The sequence below is a fragment of the Podarcis liolepis genome, assembly GCF_965112155.1.
Source record: "Podarcis liolepis genome assembly, chromosome: 2".
In the NCBI taxonomy this organism is placed as follows: Eukaryota; Metazoa; Chordata; class Lepidosauria; order Squamata; family Lacertidae; genus Podarcis; species Podarcis liolepis.
Window position 1 is genome coordinate 123,475,351 of NC_139555.1, and position 19,790 is coordinate 123,495,140.

Consider the following 19,790-nt stretch of genomic DNA (forward strand, 5'->3'; position numbering starts at 1 on the left):
TGTGGCCTTTTTGAATGCTGTAACTCGATAGTGTGACCTGGGAGTTTGATGGGTGTGGTGTGGGTGTGGCTGGAATGTGGTTGGTTTGGTTGTTGTTGTTGTTTTGCTTTTGTTGTTTTAAGGGATGGCATCCAATTTCGTTGCACTTTGTGCAATGTTGCACTTGTGTAATGACAATAAAGAATCTATTCTATTCTATTCTATTCTATTCTATTCTATTCTATTCTATTCTATTCTATTCTATTCTAATTGCCCCAGCTAAAAACCTTGCAACCTTTGATGTGACCTGTTCATCTTGGTCTGCTGAGAGAAAAAACACTGTGACAGGGGCTGGGTGACCCGGAATGGACAATAAAATAGGGGTGATAACCTCACTCTCCAAATCTTTATAAAGAGTTCAAACAGGAAGGACATGTGCCACTGATTCAGTACTGCCATCTCCACAGGGACATAGCCATTTTTCGTGTGGAATTTGTTGGAATCGTCCCTCAAGTACAACCGAAGGCAGTATATTCAACCTTGTGAGAGTAAATGCACATCTATATTTTATAATTGCTAAGTTACGCAGATAGGGTGCAGGAGAGTCAAAATGGGTATATCTCTGCCGCTCTGTTTTTCCTACTGCGACCTTGGGCAGTAGGAATGATGTCCCAATGTTGTCATTCCAGCGTGGTTCAGGGCGGACCTGAAGTCACAAGATGAAGTCCCGTCCTCCTCAACTCAGCTCTCCCTCCATCCCACTTCAAGATAAACAACAGGCCTCTCCTTTCAGCTGATCAACAACTTTCAAACATTCACCATTTTCTTCCTTTGCCTTAGACAAGCATTCAGGGACCACTGCTTTTCACGTGCCCTTGTGAAATTCCTCTCAGCTCCATGGTAGCATTTTGCTGTTTAGTCAATGTCCTTCCTCTTAAAAATAGGTTGTATGTCAACACCTTCTTAAACCCACACTCTTTTTTTGGTGGTAGTGGGGTTAAGCTCTAGTTTCCCAACGACATCGGTCAGAACAACAAGGTTCTCCCCACCTTGACTCCTTTCAAACCACACACAGCTTTAAATCTTTTAAATGTCAAAGTACACAGTACATCGAACCATCCACACTTGTAACTCTACAAACTTTGTGTTTGGAGAGGCTTGCCAAATCATAAACTTAGGGACTTCCAATAACATGCAGCTGGATAGTGCAAAGTTCTAGTGTCCACATCTCCTCCAGTGCACGCCATTACTTAATGCCAATTAAAATCCAATAATAAGGAGAACCTCCACTTTTGATGGTGGTCCAAGGGGCTTGCATCATGGCAAAGGTGGTGACCCAACTCCTCCATCTGCCCCCATGCTGATCTACAAGGGAGCGAGCCGTTGAGGCGACCTTCGGTCAGCCTGCTCCCTCGTACCCCAGGAGGTTTCCAGGAATGCTTAAACCTTTTCGCTCCCTACCCCTTCATTTGTGCCTCCCTCCAATTTTGAGAGAGCTGTCGCCATAGTGCAAGACCAGAACCGGAAACTCCAGGTCAAAGAATAATACAAATGTAGGGTTGGAAGGGACCACACGAATCATCTAGTCCAGGGGTAAGGGTAAAGGGACCCCTGACCATTAGGTCCAGTCGCGGATGACTCTGGGGTTGCGGCGCTCATCTCGCTTTACTGGCCGAGGGAGCCGGCGTACAGCTTCTGGGTCATGTGGCCAGCATGACTAAGCCGCTTCTGGCGAACCAGAGCAGCGCACGGAATCACCGTTTACCTTCCCACCAGAGCAGTACCTATTTATCTACTTGCACTTTGATGTGCTTTCAAACTGCTAGGTTGGCAGGAGCAGGGACTGAGCAACGGCAGCTCACCCCATCGCAGGGTTTCGAACCGCCGACGTTCTGATCGGAAAGCCCTAGGTTCTGTGAATTAGACCACAGCGCCACCCACGTTCCAGTCCAGGGGTAGTCAACATTTTTATACCTACTGCCCTCTAATGCAGTGTTTCCCAACCTTTTTTGGGCAAAGGCACACTTGTTTCATGAAAAAAATCTCGAGGCACACCACCATGCCAGATGGGGAAAGGTCACTTTTTACTTCTGTAAAAAAAAAAAAAATAGTAACAGCATAGAATGTAATGGTTATCTCTTTGATGTCTGATGGGAGGGCATTCCACAGGGCGGGCGCCACTACCGAGAAGGCCCTCTGCCTGGTTCCCTGTAACCTCACTTTTCACAGTGAGGGAATTGCCAGAAGGCCCTTGGCACTGGATCTCAGTGTCTGGGCTGAACGATGGTGGCGGAGACGCTACTTCAGGTATACTGGACCGAAACCGCTTAGGGCTTTAAAGGTCAGCACCAACACTTTGAATTGTGCTCGGAAAGGTACTGGGAGCCAATGTAGGTCTTTCAAGACTGTCGTTACGTGGTCTCGGCGGCAGGTAGCAGCGCTCACAGCTTACGGACTGCACCGTGTAACAGGTGTCTGGCCCAGCAGCCTAAGGCGGACAAGCCACTGAAACAGGCATTCAGAATCCATTCATTTCATAAAACCTGCAGGGCTCAATCTCTGTGTTTGTGTATGTGTGTGTTTCTGTTTTGCCCAAGGGTCTGGGGGTGGGAGAGAGCTCTTTAGCATGATGCTTTTAAAACAATTAAATTATCAACAAACAAACCTGATGATACAAATAGCAAGGTCAGGTGCTACCGGGGGGGGGAGAAGGGGGCCTACTCGGAAGTAAATACTGCGTCCAGGCGCAATTAGCGCTGATTTAAGGTGCACCAAGACTGCCTAAAAACCTCACCAAAGATATGCAACAAAGCGCTTCGTTGCAGAGGGGAGAGTTTGTGCACCGTGGAGGCTGGAGGGCTTCTATTCTACATGTGGGGGTTGGGGGGGCGAGGAAAATGTGCTCCGTTGGGGGGCGGGGAAGGCAAGAAAAGGAGCTGAGCTCTAACTATAGGCTCCCACGCTTGAGCAGGCCCGACTCGGTGGGAGCCTATAGTTAGAGCTCAGCTCCTTTTCTTGCCTTCCCCGCCCCCCCACGGAGCACATTTTCCTCGCCCCCCCACGCTTGAGCAGGCCCTCCTCCTGGAGGAGGAGGAGGAGGAGGAAGAGGAGGAGATTCCCATCCACGGCGTGGCCTCCCGCGCTCCTGAACGGGAAACCTCTGCAGCCCAAGACTCTCCGCGAGGCAGCTCCTCCCTTCCTGCCTTGAGCCGCCGCCAGCCGCGCCCCCCTCCCCAGTTATCTGCTGCCTGCCAAGCCCTGCCCCTCTTCATTGTCCTCCCCTTCTGTTTATACACAAAGACCCCCCATCTTCTTCCGCCTTCCCCTTCCTCCATCCCTCGCTTTTTTTCCTCTCTTTCCTTTTTTTAAAAAAATATTTTCTCTTCCCCTTCTTTTTTTCCACCCTTTCTTTTTTTCTATTTCTCCCCCTCCCCACCCTCCTGCCTTCCTGGGTTAAAGGATTTGAGCAATGGGTCTGGAGGTGGAGCTCGTCGGAGGATTAGCCCGACTCGCCCGCCTCCCTCCCACGGCACACCAGGCAACGTCCGGTGGCACACTAGTGTGCCGCTGAACACCGGTTGGGAAACACTGCTCTAATGCATCTTTCTTAATGGTACAATTTCCTTACCACCCACCAGGACTTAATGGAAGGAGGATTCAGCTTGTGCCGTAGAACCCTCTACCGCCTAATTAGAATCCTGAAATGCCCACTAGTGTGCGGTAGGGACCAGGTCGACAATCCCTGATCTAGTCCAACCCCCTGCAATGCAGGAAAAACAACCCGACCTCTGCTGAAAAACCTAAAAAAATGGAGAGTTCACCACCTTCCAAGGTAGCTCATCTCACTTGCAGTCAGAAATTTCTTCCTAAAGTTTAGGTTTAGATGTATTTTTACTCCTTACATAAAATACAGATGCAGGAAGAGTCGGAAGGCCAGGAAGTAAGTGTAATCTCTGTATTTACGTGGATTTAAATGAAAGAAGTAAAAGAAAACTTACACTATTGTTATTATTAAGATAAAGAGTAATACATAAATTTGAGATTGCAATTTCATGTTACAATAAAAAAAATCTCATTATCATTAAATATATATCATTAATATATATTCTAAAGGCCTCCCATTTTGATACAAATTCAACTCTCGGTTTATTTTTTCCTGATAAGCTATCTAATTCAGCATATTCAGTCAATTTTTGAATCTACTCCTGTCTGGAAGGAACTTCTTCCTCCCCGACTTCCCAGTGGAGGAGGAGGCGATAAGCTTTAGAGAGAGTTTTACTTTTTGAGTGTATTACGTTGGATTCAAATCTTGAGGTTTCCTTGGCAAACTCTTTTTTTCTACTTTAAATTTTTCGAATATTGGATAATATTGGAACCAATCTGTCATAATATCTCTCAATTCCTCAAAACCTTTAACTTTCAGTTGGTTATCTTCTTTTAAACTTATTTTATAAGTAGGCCAATTTCACAACATTTTTTTTTTCTTCACCACTGTGGCCTCTGCTGGAGAGTCCCACCACGGGATTTTAGGCTCCAACTGATCTTTGTATTTCTCCCAAACTTTAAGAAGTGATCTCCTTATAATATGATTTGAGAAATCTCTGTGTATTTTTGCCTTTCCATAAATTCAATAAGCGTGCCAAGCCCAACGATTCTTATGTCCCTCCAAATCCAATAAACCTATATCTTGCAAATTAGCGGTGCTCTAATTAAACTGCTTTCTTCATTACAAGAATCTAAATACTTCCCCCCTCTTGATTCACTTATGCAAAATGAGTCGTTAAATTTGACCTAATATTTTCCCACATTCCAAGTATATATATGGTTTATCCCATGTGAGTTCTTTGATGAGAAGTAAGCTTAGATCCCTGTGCAAATCTCTTTCCACACTCCAAACATTTATATGGTTTCTCCCGTGTGAGTTTTCTTATGAGAAGTAAGGTTAGCACTGTGAGCAAATCTCTTTCCACACTCCAAACATTTATATGGTTTCTCCCCTGTATGAACTCTTTGATGAGATCTAAGGCTTGAGCTGTGACTGAAGTTCTTTCCACACTCAAAACAGGAATATGGTTTCTCCCCTGTGTGAATTCTCTGATGATATGTAAGGCTTGAGCTTTGAGTGAAGCTCTTTCCACACTCAAAACATGCATACGGTTTTTCACCTCTGTGAATTTTTTGATGTATATGAAGGCTTGTAGCCTGGCTGAAGCTCTTTCCACACTCAAAGCACTTATATGGCTTCTCTCCTGTATGGATTTTGCGATGGCTAACAAGGTATGTGGAATCACTAAAGCTCTTTCCACATGTCACACATATATATGGTTTTTCCCCTGTATGGATTCGCTCATGCACAGTACGGTGTGAACTCTGACTGAAGCTCTTCCCACACTCAAAGCATTTATACGGCTTCTCACCAGTGTGAGTTCTCTTATGTGAACTAAGGTGTGAACTCTGACTGAAGGTCTTTCCACATTCCAAGCATTTATATGGTTTCTCCCCTGTGTGGGTTCTCTTATGTGAAGTAAGGCTAGCACTGTGAGCAAAGCTCCTTCCGCACTCCGAACATTTATAAGATTTCTCCCCAGTGTGAATTCTTTGATGTATTGTAAGATTTGAGTTGTAACCAAAGCTCATTCCGCACTCCAAACATTTATACGGCTTCTCTCCTGTGTGGATTTTTTGATGAACAAGAAGACCTTGGCTATGAGAGAAGCTCTTTCCACATTCAAAACAGGTATACGGTTTCTCCCCTGTATGAATTTTTTGATGATACACAAGGCCTGAGCTGCAAGTGAAGCTTTTTCCACACTCAAAACAGGTATACGGCTTCTCCCCTGTGTGGGTTTTTTGATGCGATGCAAGGCTTGAGCTGTGACGGAAGGTCTTTCCACAGTCAAAACAGGTATACGGTTTCTCCCCTGTGTGAAGTTTTTGATGTTCTGTAAGGTTTCTCCTGCGACTGAAGCTCTTTCCACACTCAGAGCACCTATGTGGTTTCTCCCTGCTGTGGACTTTCTGATGTCTTGTAAGGTTTGAGTGGCACTTGAAACTCTTTCCACATTCTAGGCATTGGTATGATTCCTGTCCTGCGTGAATTCTTTCATGTGATTTTAGGCCTGAGCTGTCACTGAAGCTGTTTCCACACACCAAGCATTTACACAGTGTCTCCTCGGAGTGGATTTTGCAGTGTGGGCTGAGGCTCGATTTACCTTTGAACGTTTTGCCACACGAAGGGCTATCATTTGTTCTCTTCGCTTCATGCTTATTTCTTTCTGATGAGCCCCGAGAACCATTATTGTCCTGGTCATCACCTGCTAAAATTAAGGGAAAACAGCAAACATTAAAAACTTCCCAATACAGGGCTGCCTTCGGACGTCTTCTAAAAGCTACGTAGTTCTTTATCTCCTTGACATCTGAAGGGAGGGTGTTCCACAGGGCTAGTTCCACTACTTCACTTCTTACTGTGACGAAACCAGCAGATGACCCTCAGAGTTGGACCTCAGTGTCCGAGCAGAACGATGGAGGGGGAGATGCTCATTCAGGTCTACAGGGCCGAGGCCGTTTTGAGCTTTAAAGGTCAGCACCAACACTTTGAATTGTGCTTGGAAACATACTCTGAGCCAATGTAGATCCTTTAAGACCAGTGCTATATGCTCCTGGCAACTGCTCCCAGTCACCAGTTGAGCTGCTGCTTTCTGGATTAATTGTAGTTTCTGAGTCACCTTCAAAGGCAGCCCCACCTAGAGCGCATTGTAGCAATCCAAGCGGGAGATAACCATAGCATGTAGCACAGTCTGTGTGCAGGTAGGGACTTAGCCTGTGATGGAGCTGGTGGACAACAGTCCCAAAACTCTGACTATGCCCATGTCACCATTAAAAAACATTCATGTCCTTTCTTTCTACCTTTTATCTCTGCTAGCCCGGAGCTCTGGCCTTGCAGCTTTCCTCGTTTTCTTGCCAGGTGGGCTTCCTCAATCCCAACATTTCCCCAGGTCCCCATCTCCATTCCCTGGAACTCACCAGATCTCTCTGAGGGTCCTGGGAGAGAACAGTCAGAGGCGGTGGGAGACAGCCTGACCAGGTCAACTGTCCATCTTCCGCCTTCCATCCTCGCTAGATCTGCAGGAGAATAAATAAAATAAATGATAATAATAATAATAATAATAATTTTTGTATCCTGCCTTCTGCGGCCGAGGCAGGGCCCATAGTGGCTAGCATCATAAAAACAACACAATATGCATAAAAACAGACATCAATTAATTAAAATACATCTTAAAATTAATTCAGACAAGTTAAAATCTAAGCAGTTGGCAATTATCAGATTGGAATTGAGGTTAATACTTGCCAGGACCAACTGTTTCCACTGATCATACAAGGACCTGTGAGCAGGTTGGGGACCTCCTTCGGGCTTGTTTTATACAAAGGAAAGTAAGTCAAACTCCATGCTGCCCAAAGGCCTGGCGGAACAGCTCCGTCTTGCAGGCCCTGCGGAAAGATGTCCAATCCCGCAGGGCCCTGGTCTCTTGTGGGAGAGCGGTCCACCAGGCCGGGGCCACGGCTGAAAAGGCCCTGGCTCTAGTCAAGGCCAGTCTAATTTCCCTGGGGCCCGGGATCTTCAAGGCGTTGTTGTTAGCAGAAAGAGGGTCAAAGAGGATCAGCCTCTTTCATCCTTCCTGAGGAGCTCAGAAGCCTAAAGAAGCTGCAGGTTCCTTGGGAGGGAGGGAGGAGTAAAAGGAGCCTCAGATAAGCTGCAGGGATTCCTATGCCCTAGATATTCTCCTGCCCCTGCAGAAGCCCAAATGGGGCATATATGTAAAATTTATATCCCCCAATCTGGTGGGCTTCTCACAGCCACCCAGTGCGGCTAAGAGCATATATAAAAACAGAACAAAACATCAAACATAAAAAACAGAAATATCCTATACAGCAACAAACAAACCAATAATAAGAATAGCAACACTAACATGTTTACAGTTATACCCAAATTAAAATAACCACTAACCCCAAATAAACATTTAACCAACACCAACTCAACGAAAACAAAATAGAGGAACCAAAACTGTTTTTAACATTATAAAACATTTTTGTCATTTGCCCCCAACCCAAGAGATGTTCCAGCAATGTCCCAGTGGCCTCCCAGGAGCCTCTTTAGGCTGTTCAAGGTGAGTCTGGGCTCCACCCCCTAGGCCAGGTGGAAATGGGCCTTGCAGCAGAGCGCAGGTCTTCCTTCCAGCCCTCAGGGAATGGTAGGCATATTAGTGACCTGAAAGCAGATCCTAAGGGGACTGTGGAAGCCTCATTATGCGTGGAGCTCCCAGTCACAGTTTCCATGGTAAAAGTGGGGTGTCTTCCTCCTGATCCCCCACCAGAGACGAAAGGAGTCACGCATGAAAATGAATCTTGTACACATCACCATTAAACCATTCCTTTCCTTTGTTTTTACCTTTTATCTCTGCCAGTCCAGAGCTCTGGCCCTGCAGCCCTCCTTGTTTTCTTGCCAGGGGAGCTTCTTCACCCCCCACATCTCCCAAGGTCCCCATCTCCATTCCCTGCCACTCACCAGATCTCTCTGAGGGTCCTGGGAGGGAAAGTTTGGAGGCTGTTGGGAGGAATGAAGGAGACAACCTGACCAGGTCAACCGTCCATCTTCCCCCTTCCATCCTCGCTAGGATCGCAGGATCAGCCTCTTCCATCCTTCCTGAGGAGCTCAGAAGCTGCAGGTTCCTGGGAGGGAGGAAGAAGCAAAGGCAGCCTCAGAGGCCCTGCAGGCATTTCCCCGCCCAAGATATTTTCCTGGTGAATGATAAGCCTGCCTAGGTGTGGAGCTCCCGTGATAAAAGAGGAGTGTTCCCCCTCCTGAACCCCACCATGCGAGGAAAGTGGAGTCACGCCTGAAAGAGGATCTTCTTCCACCAACATTCAAAACATTCCTTTTTTGGCTCCCTTCTCTCTCTCTGCCAGCCTGGAGCTGTGACCGGGCTGCCTCCCTCCATTCCACCTCCTCCCCCAGCCCCACTTTAGGGGAAGGGGCTGTAGCTCAAGAGCGGAGCATCTCCTAAGCAGGCAGAAAGTCCCCGATCCGAGACCCCCCCCCCCTTTGGTCTAATCCTGCCCTCTCTACTCGACCCCTTTCTCTCCAAAACATCCATGCCTCCGTCCTCCTCTCCCCAGAGCCATCCTGCCCCCTTTCCTTTTTTGGGGGGGTTCCTACCCCACCCTAAAACTCCCTCCCCCCCCGCCTCGCCTTCTTGCCTTGCTCTCCTCCTGGGGCGCCCCTGCAGCCCTCGAGGTCCTTTGCCCTCCCCGCAGCTCTTTCGGGGCTCAGTTGTGGGGTGCAACCCCATGCATGCTCCTCTCCCGGAGGGCTTATCTCCTGCTCTGGCACGGGAGCCCCCTCCGCCCCCCCCCCCAAATATATCCCTCTTTCTTCCTACCTTGCAAAAGGCTCTGCCGAATCTCTTCCCTCGCAGCTTTTCAAATGTAACAAAGGTAGGAAGTGACGCTTCCCCTCTTCCCCAGGAAGTCCTCTCTAGCAATATAATCGCTGCCTTTAACTCTTGAACAGCCAGTGTTCCGCCCCCGCCCCCCCGCAAAAAAAAACCTGTAATGCGCTGGGGTCATTGCAGATTCTGCTTCCTGGGACCCCATAAAGTAGGGTTACTACCTTTGTTCTGGCAAAATACAGGGCAGTTGGGGGTGATTCCCCCCCTCCCCCAATCTGTTGCTGAAATTATTTCAAAGCAATCCATTACAATCTGATACGGAAGGGGGGGCATGTCTTCTTCTTCACCTTCTTCGCTACAATATATCCATTTATTTCCAATTGCCAATGTCAAAAGGGACTAAAATCTATAAAATTCATAGAAAATCAACGTGCCAATTTGCTCAATTTCTCTAGGACCCCATGACACCTCCCCTGTCCTCCATAATCCCTCAAGCAAGGTTGCAAGACCCTAATCCGGTCAAATCGCTCTGCCAAGCCCTTCCTCCGGGGGATGCCAGGTGGCAGACTATGCATACATGGACCATTGTCTTCTCAGGATGTGCTTATCTGCGCATATCTCCAGCTCTGCATATTCCCCCCTCCCTCCTCCATATGTTAATCCGGTGTAACCCAACCTCTTCCTAATGTATTCGTGATGTAATCTGTGTAACCCAACCTCTTCTTAATGTATTCATGATGTAACTGGGATGTATTTAGCACTGTATTCTGGGACATGGAGGGAAATTTCAAAAGTTCATGCCACCCCTTTCTCGCTGTTCAATCTCGCCTTGAACCTGTTGCGCAATAAACTTGGATCTTCTGCAGTTTGCTCCTGTCTCCGGCTGAGCTCATTTTTCTTCCGCAGGGACCCGCGGACCTAGTCCGACGACCTGGGTGGCAGAGTAGCCCCGCACCCAGATTTTACCATAACAAATCTTTTGCAGCCTAATAGGATGCCCCCTCTGAAATTTCTCTATTTTTCTCTCATCGTTCCAACAATTTCCTCCATCACTTCTCCAACAACAGAATTTCATTTTCCAGAAGGTGGAAGGAGCAACAAGGGGATCATCTATCTTGGGCCTGATCCTGACCTATTTTTCTTTTAAAAAATTAATAGTATAATGTACCGGTTAGCACTGAAATCTGGAGAAATTATTCAGAATGCATACAAAATATTCCTATATTTTCTATATCACTAATAATAATAATAATAATAATAATAATAATAATAATAATAATAATAATAATAATTTATTTACATGCCGCCTATCTTGACTGTGTTCCTCCCGGCACGCTAGGTGGCTTCCAATCCACTCTTTTTGTGGGAGGACGACAAACTGAGCACTTGTTCAGCCCAGGGCTATTTTTCCAGAAAAAGAGGCACCAGAACTCTCCATGAACCCTCCCTCGTTCTCTCTTATAATGGCAATGGCACCTAGCTGAGAGGAGCCGTGACTAAGATCCCGCATGTTCTAGCTGGGGAAAAAAGCCCTGGTTCAGCCATATGTGTTGGGCCACTGGGATCCCGAGAGAGCCCCATGGTTGTCGAGAAGGCTATGAAGTCCCACACAGGCACCTGAAGAAGTGTGCATGCACACAAAAGCTCATACCAATAACAAACTTAGTTGGCCTTGTTACCGGAAATATCTGAGGGCTCCCTTGGACAAAAACAAAGACATCAACCAGGATAACTTGGAGCAAAACAGCAGTCTGTAGGCTTGGCCTTTATTGAACTGTTGCAACAGGGTGTTCCCCTCACTTGCAAGAGAGAGGAAAGACCCAGAAAGATGGTGTGCAAGACCTTATAAAAACTTTTGAAATTCCCCTCCTCTAGGACAAGCCCACCCCCAGAAACTTCATGCATACATTACAGAAAGGAGGGGTTGACATCATGCATACATTACAGAAGGGGTTGACATCATGCATACATCACAGAAAGGAGGGGTTGAGGGAGGAGTTGTGGTGGTAACCTGAGTGTCCTGTCACCTGACTGGTTCCTCCTTTCCCCCTCCCCATGAGTCACTTCCAGGAGACAAAGGGGAGTTTGCAGTTTCCTGCCCCCAGAGGGAAGATCTGATTATTGTCCTTTGTTTCAGTCCATGCTGAATCCACTCCCATATGCAAGTTCTTTGTGATCCTGATTGTCTTCTGTCTGGGATTATCAGGGTTGACATAGCAACTGGGCAGGGCTCCTGTGGATGTGCTGGGATGGTGAAGGGATTATGGTTGACCAGAACCAAGCCCCCCCCCCTTTGATAGTCCTTGTCACATGGAGTAAAATAAAATGGAACAGTGCAAATCCGATGTATGGTTGATTTTTCTATGAATTTATAACAGGAATGTGGCGTATGTAGTGTGTGAGTGTGAGTGTGTGTGAAGTTTGTACAAACAGAATGATTGGGGTGGGGGGGTTCCTGCTACAGCCTCTAAGGTGCTTCTGGAAGGAATTTGTTTGTTGGTTTCGACTACGGCAGACCAACACGGCTACCTCCCTGTAACTAGGCCTATTTGAAGCAGCCTCAGCATGGATGCCACGCCAAACACCATCATGAGGGGGTTCTCCAAAACGACCACATCCCTCAGCTCAGTGAGGGAAGATGAAGGGCAGCATGGTGCTGTAATAAACGAAAATCTGCCCTTATTCCCTTATGAGGGACACAAGAGCCCTTATAAAGTCCTTTTGTAGGTTCTCCATCGGTCGGAGAAAAGAACAGAGGCCAACCAGAGAATATTGAGAAGCAAAGCAGCCAGTAAGCCTGATCTTTCTTGAACTGTTGCAACAGGGTGCCCCCTTCACACGCAGGAGGACCCAGAACCAAGGTGTGTCCGCCCTTATATAGACATTTTAAATTGCCCGCCTTGGAGTCCAAGACCACCCCCAGAAACATCATACCTACATCACAGAAAGGGCGGTCAACAGCAGAAATCTGAGTGTTTTGTTTACCTCCTGTCTGGCAAGTTACCTGTTAATGCTTGCTTGATTGGATACCCTGGAGAGCCTGGCCAGTCTTTTGTAATGATACTTAGTTCCTGACTGGAAAGAGAAGCTGCTGAATTGCAACTCATGACCAAACTTAAAACCATGGAGAGACCTGGTCTGAACAGAGACATTGGATTCTTATCTCATTATACATGACTAAGCCATTTTTCACCTTCTCACCCCTTGCCTTTTCCTGTAAGACCTATTGCAGTCGTTAAGAGTCGTCAACAGGCTCATCTCAGCTACCTGCCAATTACCCATTCCCACCACCCTTCTGAGTAATACCCCTCCCCACCTTCTCACTATATAGAAGGATCTGGCAACTTCTGTTTCAGTGTATCTGAAGAAGTGTGCATGCACACGAAAGCTCATACCAAGAACTAACTTAGTTGGTCTTTAAGGTGCTACTGGAAGGATTTTTTTATTTTGACTTAGTTCCTGAGGCAGTTCACAGGCTCACACTATTCATACACAGACATACCCTTAAGAGAGGATTTGTGAAGGAAAAGACAATGGGGAGGCTTTTCCATTTTCCTTTGACTTTGCAGAGAAAACATTTGGTCAGTTTGGGAGTAAAAAATGGCTCCAGGGCTGTTTTCCTGTGCTGCTTCAGACATGTGGTTTATATATTTATGTACATGTTTGCTTGGTACATTTATGAACATTTATTATATATATAAGACCTTAATTTTTTTTTTTCAGTGCCCTCAACCCAATCTCTGCTCTCTCTGGTCAAAACACCACAAACAATCCCTCAGACCAAGAGGCAGTGCGGATTGTCCTGGTAAGGCAGATGGAATAGTTAGATGGAATATTGTGGCAGACAGCAAGAGAGAATCCAAATTGCTTCCTCGGCGAAGGAGATACTCAATTTCCCCCTTTGCGCAGCCATCAAGGGGCTTCCTTAAAACACCAGCCATCTGACTGGTGTTAAAACACCAGCCATCTGACTGGTGTTGACTGAACAGAGAAGTATTAAATGTTCAAAATAAACAGCAGCGGTCCCAATCCACCCCTGCAAAGCTTTTCTTTCCAAGTGCTCTCTCTGTGTAGAGAGAGCTGCTTATCCTTCTGTCTGAGCTCTAGAGGAAGCAGCTATTTTCCTTGAGACCCCCCCCAGTCCTTCCTTCAAGTAACCTCCTCCCCCCTGTCCCCAAATACGCACAGGCACACAATGATTGCTTATTGTAGAAATTCCTTTATTTCTTTAGCTATTAGTGTCTACTGTATTTCAAAATCAAAATTTTAACACACACACACACACACTTTTAAGTAACTTTTCTTCACTTTGGTATGAACACCAAATCCAGTTCTCAAAATGGAGCCATGCATTGCTTCAATTCTTCCCTGGCCTAAAAACCAGAGGCACCCGATGGTATGACCAGAAGTGGGTTAAAATTTCCAAAATGAAAACACTTATTGAACTGGATTCCCCCCTTCCTTCCTGTGATAATCCATTAGATATATTTTAACACATTGCCTAGACAGCTGCCAATTGAGTTAATCTAAATTAGCTGGCACTAATTGTGCCTGTAATGAACTCCAGGCACGCAGGCCTCCGACTCCTACCAAAGTTTATCCTGAAGATTTGTAAGCTTCAAAGAACCCTGGCTAAAATGGAAGGGGCGGTTCTAAGAGTTTATTTACAGATCCCTCCGTTGAGCAAAGAAACAACCAAAATTTCGAGAAGCCCTTAAACATCTTAAGGTTTTAAAAGATCAGACCGGTTAAATCTGCAAAACGGGGAACTCTATGGATTCTGTGATCCCCTTAATAATACAGGAATAAGTCCTACTCCTTTGTCATCCATGTGCAAGGAGAATGTGGGACACTGCTGGAACAAAGAAAGGGAATGCACAATCACTAAAAACATTTCTAAACTACTATTACAAAACAAATCAATTAATCCTGGCCCTCTTTACGTAATGAGCTAGTTCACTGGAAACGACCAAGGGTCTTTGTGAAGGAGCCATCTTGTCTCCAGGAGCACCAGCCAAAAGCCTGCTGGAGTTGACAAGCAGCTCGTGAACATGGCCTGTCCATGTTCTTTTTCCAGATTAGATACTTTCATACAGAGTATGAAAATATTAGTCCTTCCTTTTGTCTATATTCAAAGCTGCTATATTCAACATCCTCCAGTTCTTTTGCGACTTGCTCAGCTTCTTGAATTCCTCTTTTGAGAAAAGAACAGAAGGACGACTCACAGGATTTGAAATGTTGTCACAATGGCCTGCAGGGGCTTTTGAGATGCACTACAGACACCCAAGAAAGAAACAGGTCTTGAGCTTTGCTGCCGGCTAGAACAGACACACCCTCTTATATTTTCAGAGAAAAATATGAATACTTTTAACTTGGTGTGAGTTTGTTGTGGCTTCTTGCTTCTATGAATTCTTTGAATGGTTATAAACCAAATTTTCCACTATATTGCAAGCATCTTTATGGTTTCTTTCCCTCGTGGATTTTGAGATGAGAACGAAGGGCTGAGCTGCAAGTAAAGCTCTTTCCACATTCAAAACAAGAATACGGCTTTTCCCCTCTGTGAATTCGCAGATGTATGCTAAGGCTTGAACTCTGGCCAAAGCTCTTTCCACATTCAAAACATGCATACGGCCTTTCTCCTCTGTGAATTTTTTTATGTATATGAAGGCTTATACCCTGGCTGAAGCTCTTTCCACACTCAAAGCACTCGTATGGCTTCTCCCCTGTATGGATCCTGCGATGGCAAATAAGTTCTGTGCTAGTACAGAAACCCTTTCCACACATCACACACTTATATGGTTTTTCACCTGTATGGTATCTCACATGCACTTTAAGGTGTGAACTCTGACTGAAGCTCTTTCCACACTCTGAGCATTTATATGGCTTCTCACCGGTATGAGTTCTCCGATGTGAACTGAGATGTGCACTCTGACGGAAACGCTTTCCACATTCCAAGCATTTATATGGTTTCTCTCCTGTGTGGGTTCTCTTGTGTAAAGTAAGGCTAATTAGATGGGCAAAGTTTCTTCCGCACTCCAAACAGCTATATGATTTTTCTCCGGTGTGGATTTTTTGATGTGATGTAAGGCTTGAACCATAAGCGAAGCTCATTCCGCACTCCAGACATTTATACGGCTTCTCCCCTGTGTGGATTTTTTGATGAGTTAGAAGACCTTGGCTATTACGGAAGCTCTTTCCACAGTCAAAACAGGTATACGGTTTCTCCCCTGTGTGAATTTTTTTATGATATACAAGGCCTGAGTTGTTACTGAAGGCCTTTCCACACTCTAGACAGGCATATGATTTCTTCCCAGTGTGAATGTTTTGATGTTTTTTAAGGTGTGAGCGGCAACGGAAGCCTTTTCCACATTCCAAGCATTTATAGGGTTTCCCTGGCCTGTGAATTTCATAATGTCTATTGCAGGAGCTGCTACGATAAAAGCCCTTTCCACACTCTGAGCATCTAAATGGTTTTTCTCCTGTGTGGATTCGCTCGTGTTCAGTAAGTCGTGAACGCTCAAGGAAGCACTTTCCACACTCCAAGCATTTGTGTGCTTTCTCCTCCGTGTGGATTCTGCAATGTGAGTTGAGGGCAGATTTGCTTCTGAACGCTTTGCCACATGATGGGCACTGATTTGTTTTCTCTCCCTGGCGGTGTTTCTCCTGGACTGGGATTTGATGACCGACATCAGGCTGCGCAATAATGCCTTTATCCTGCTTGGTTACTTCTGATGGGACCTGGGAACAACGACTGTCCTGTCCACCACCTGCTGAAACCAAGAGAAGATCCAAATTAAGAGCATAATCCCCATTACAATCCCAGCAAGACTTGCAAGTCCCTCAAGGGCTGGTTGTTGCAAAATGCAAACTGAGAAGGAGTCTTTTCAGTCCATCATCTGCCAAAGGAGGACAAAGTAAAGCAAAGCTTTTTAAAAATGGCAAACTCTCCCCGGTGCCATTTTTCTCTCTCTTCCTAATAAATGCATTATAATATTAATTCCAGAATGGCCATTAATTCTGAGATGATCGTGGGCCTTTGACGTGCTTCGCCTAGTGGGGGGTGGGACTGATTCAACATCCCAGCTAAGCTCCTACAAAGAAAGCTTGCAGGAGAGATGCTGTGGGCTGTGGAAACGGACACAGATTCACACCCCAATGGATCAAACCAATCCTGGATTAATCATAAAATCAGAGAGTTGGAAGGGACCACGAGGGTCATCTAGTCCAACCCCCTGCAATACTGCAATCTATTGTCCAAGGTGGGGCTACCAACTAGGCTGTGGGAGCCTCCCCATGTGTGGAGCTCCCACTCGCAGTTTCCATGGTAAAAGTGGGGTGTCTTCTTCCTGATCCCCACCAGAGAAAAAAGGAGGACTCATGCCTGAAAATGAATCTTCTACACATCACCATTAAATCATTCCTTTCCTTTCTTCTTCCCTTTTATCTCTGCTAGCCTGGAGCTTTGGCCCTGCAGCCTTCCTCGTTTTATTGCCAAAGGAGCTTCCTCACTCCCAACATCTCCCCAGGTCCCCATCTCCATTCCCTGCCACTCACCAGATCTCTCTGAGGGTCCTGGAGAGAATCGGTCAAAGGTTGTGGGAGACAGCCTGACCAGGTCAACTGTCCATCTTCCCCCTTCCATCCTCGCTAGGATTGCGGGATCAGCCTCTTTTATCCTTGCTGAGGAGCTCAGAAGGCATTTTCCTGGGACGGAAAAATAAGCCAAAGGAGCCTCTGAGGACCTGCAGGGAGTCTCCTGCCCCTGAAGAAGGCCAAATGGGGCATCCCCTCTGCAACAGTCCCCAACAGAATCTTCTTTGCACCACCATTAAAAAACATTCCTCTCCTTTCTTTCCACCGTTTGTCTCTACCCTGGCCCTGCAGCCTTCCTTGTTTTCTTGCCAGAGGAGCTTTCTCACTCCCAACATCTCCCTATGTCCCCCTCTCCATTCCCTGCAACTCACCAGATCTCTCTGAGGGTCCTGGGAGGGAAAGCTTGGAGGTCGTTGGGAGGGATGCAGGAGGCAGCCGGACCAGGTCAACGGTCCATCTTCCCCCTTCCATCCTCGCTAGGTTCGCAGGATCAGCTTCTTCTATCCTTCCTGAGGAGCTCAGAAGCTGCAGGTTCCTGGGAGGGAGGAAGAAGCAAAGGGAGCTTCAGAGGGCCTGCAGGCATTTTCCCGCCCAAGATATTTTCCTGGCGAATGATAAGCCTGCCTAGGTGTGGAGCTCCCATGATAAAAGAGGAGTGTCCCCCCTCCTGAACCCCACCATGCGAGGAAAGTGGAGTCATGCCTGAAAGAAGATATTCTTCCCACCACCTTTAAAAACACCCCTTTCCTTTTCCCTCTGCCATCCTGGAGCTGTAACACGGCTGCCTCCCTTCCATTCCTACTCCTCTCTTTCCCCTCACTGGCAGCGGGCATCCAGGGTTTCAGCCTGAGGACATTCCCCCAGCCCTGATGTGTGGCCCAGTCTGTAGAGCATCCAACTCTTAATCTCAGGAGCATGGGGCTTGAGCTCCATGTTGGGCCAAACTTTCCTGCATTGCAGGGGTTGAGCTAGATGACCCTCCAGGTCCCTTCCAACCAGGCAATTCTATCATGCTTCTTGCAGACCCCAGGAGGTGAGCCAGAGACTTTCTGCACGCAGAGCAGAGGCTCCACCACCAGTCCTTTTCTTATGTGTGCTAGCAGGGACCAAATCCTGGGTGGTCTCCTGCCCTCCCCACCCAGCACAGACCCCCCCCCTGCTTTCCCAACCAGCACCTCCCCCCTCCTCCAAGATTCCCTTTCTGGAACTGCCCCTTTCCTAACCTTGGGGCGGGGGGGGGGAAGCAGTATCTCCTGCGCGCAGCACAACCGCCTCCCTCGCAGCTTTTCAAACGTGGGTGGAGGGGACACGCTCTCTCTCTCTCTCTCTTGCGCGCACGCTTCTGCCCCTCCCTGGAAGTCCCCTCTAACTGCGCCTGGGTGGGGACCTGGGGGATTTCCAAAATGCAAACGTGTCTTGCTTGCTTGCTCTCTGGCTTGTGAAGAAAAGAAAACGTCACAGAGATATTTATGGGAAGTGGAGAGAAGGAGCCTGCGGCGCGTAGGGGACGGAAAGGTGCAATAAAATGGGAGTGGGAGCTGCGGGGCGGGAGAAGGAGGATTTGCATTTGGGAGAGGGGCGGGGGCGGTTGACGTCAAGGAGGGAAGAGCCCGCCCCCCACCCGCAGTCCGAGCGTTGCTGAAGCTCTTTCCATACTCCAAACTTTTATATGGCTTTTCACCAATATGAGTTCTGGCGGAAACTCTTTCCATATTCCAAGCATCTTGCGTAAAGTAAGGCTAATTCCATGGGCAAAGTTCCTTCCGCACTCCAAACATCTATATGATTTCTCTCCTGTGTGGATTATTTGATGCGATATAAGTTTTGAGCCATAGATGGCTCCTTTGCACAGACCCTTGGCCGTTTTCAGTGCGCTAGGATTCATGGCATTTGTTTAGAAATGTTTTTAGTCATTGTGCATTGCCTTCCTTTGTCCCAACGGCGTCCCACATTCTCCTTGCAACTTGTAGATGGATGACAAACGAGTAGGACTTATTCCTGCGTCATAAAGGAGATCACGGAATCCATGCAATTCCCTGCTTTTAGTTGCTTCTTTGCACAACAGAGGGATCCCTGAATAAACTCTTAGATTAGAATCTCCCCTTATATTTCAGCCAGGTCCCCTCCCCTTCCTCTTTGCCGTCTTAGAGGAGACTTCCGAGGGAGGGGCAGGAACGTGAAAGAGCGCGCGTCCCCTTCTCCATCTGAAAAACTGGGATGAATGCGATTGTGCTGCGCGCAGGAGATGCTGTTTCCGCCCGCCCAAGGTTAGGAAAAGAGGGGAAGGAAAGGGACGGTTCCAGAAAGGGGGTCTTGGAGGGGGGAGGGGGGGAGATGCATGGGACCATCCCCAAAAAATTCTGCTCAAAGAAAGTTGCAGTGGGCGCGAAGGATGGTCGTGCAGCGGCTCCCCAGGAAACGAGGCTAGGCTGGAGAAACGGATTTGGGAGGGAAGGCGCGGGAGGATGCGCATCCGACGGAAGGCGAAGCAGGATGGCTCTGGGAGGAAGGAGGAAGGCAGGTGCTGGTTGGGAAAGGAGGGGGGGTCTGTGCTGGGTGGGGAGGGCAGGAGACCACCCAGGATTTGGTCCCTTCTAGCACGCATAAGAAAAGGACTGGTGGTGGAGCCTCTGCTCTGCGTGCATAAAGTCTCTGGCTCACCTCCTGGGGTCTCCAGGTAGCATCATAGAATTGCCTGGTTGGAAGGGACCTTGAGGGTCATCTAGCTCAACCCCCTGCAATGCAGGAAAGTTTGGCTCAACGTGGGGCTCA

General features: G+C 47.3%; 1 protein-coding gene and 1 long non-coding RNA gene across 4 annotated transcripts in view; one reads left to right on the forward strand and one right to left on the reverse strand.

Annotated features, from left to right (window-relative positions):
• The window catches only part of LOC310702139, a 103,935-nt gene extending 101,085 nt beyond the window's left edge, over positions 1-2,850 (forward strand). The window contains exon 3 of the long non-coding RNA XR_014523285.1: positions 1,086-2,850. This is a non-coding gene — a long non-coding RNA (uncharacterized lncRNA). The remainder of the gene's footprint in view (positions 1-1,085) is intronic.
• Positions 1-17,891, reverse strand: part of LOC310701149 (uncharacterized protein) — a 116,024-nt gene extending 98,133 nt beyond the window's left edge. Inside the window, exons 1-3 of one of the 3 annotated variants that reach the window (XM_083491512.1) lie at positions 17,390-17,891; positions 16,980-17,129; positions 7,003-7,101 (exon numbers count right to left, since the gene is read on the reverse strand). In XM_083491512.1, coding sequence (XP_083347638.1) covers positions 7,003-7,101; positions 16,980-17,129; positions 17,390-17,489 — 349 coding nt within the window. In that variant the 5' untranslated portion in view covers positions 17,490-17,891. Of the gene's footprint in view, positions 1-3,936; positions 6,297-7,002; positions 7,102-8,425; positions 9,409-16,979; positions 17,130-17,389 lie in introns of those variants that run through there. The other 2 variants (XM_083491514.1, XM_083491513.1) reach the window with 2 other exon arrangements.
• Between the last annotated feature and the right edge of the window lie 1,899 nt (positions 17,892-19,790).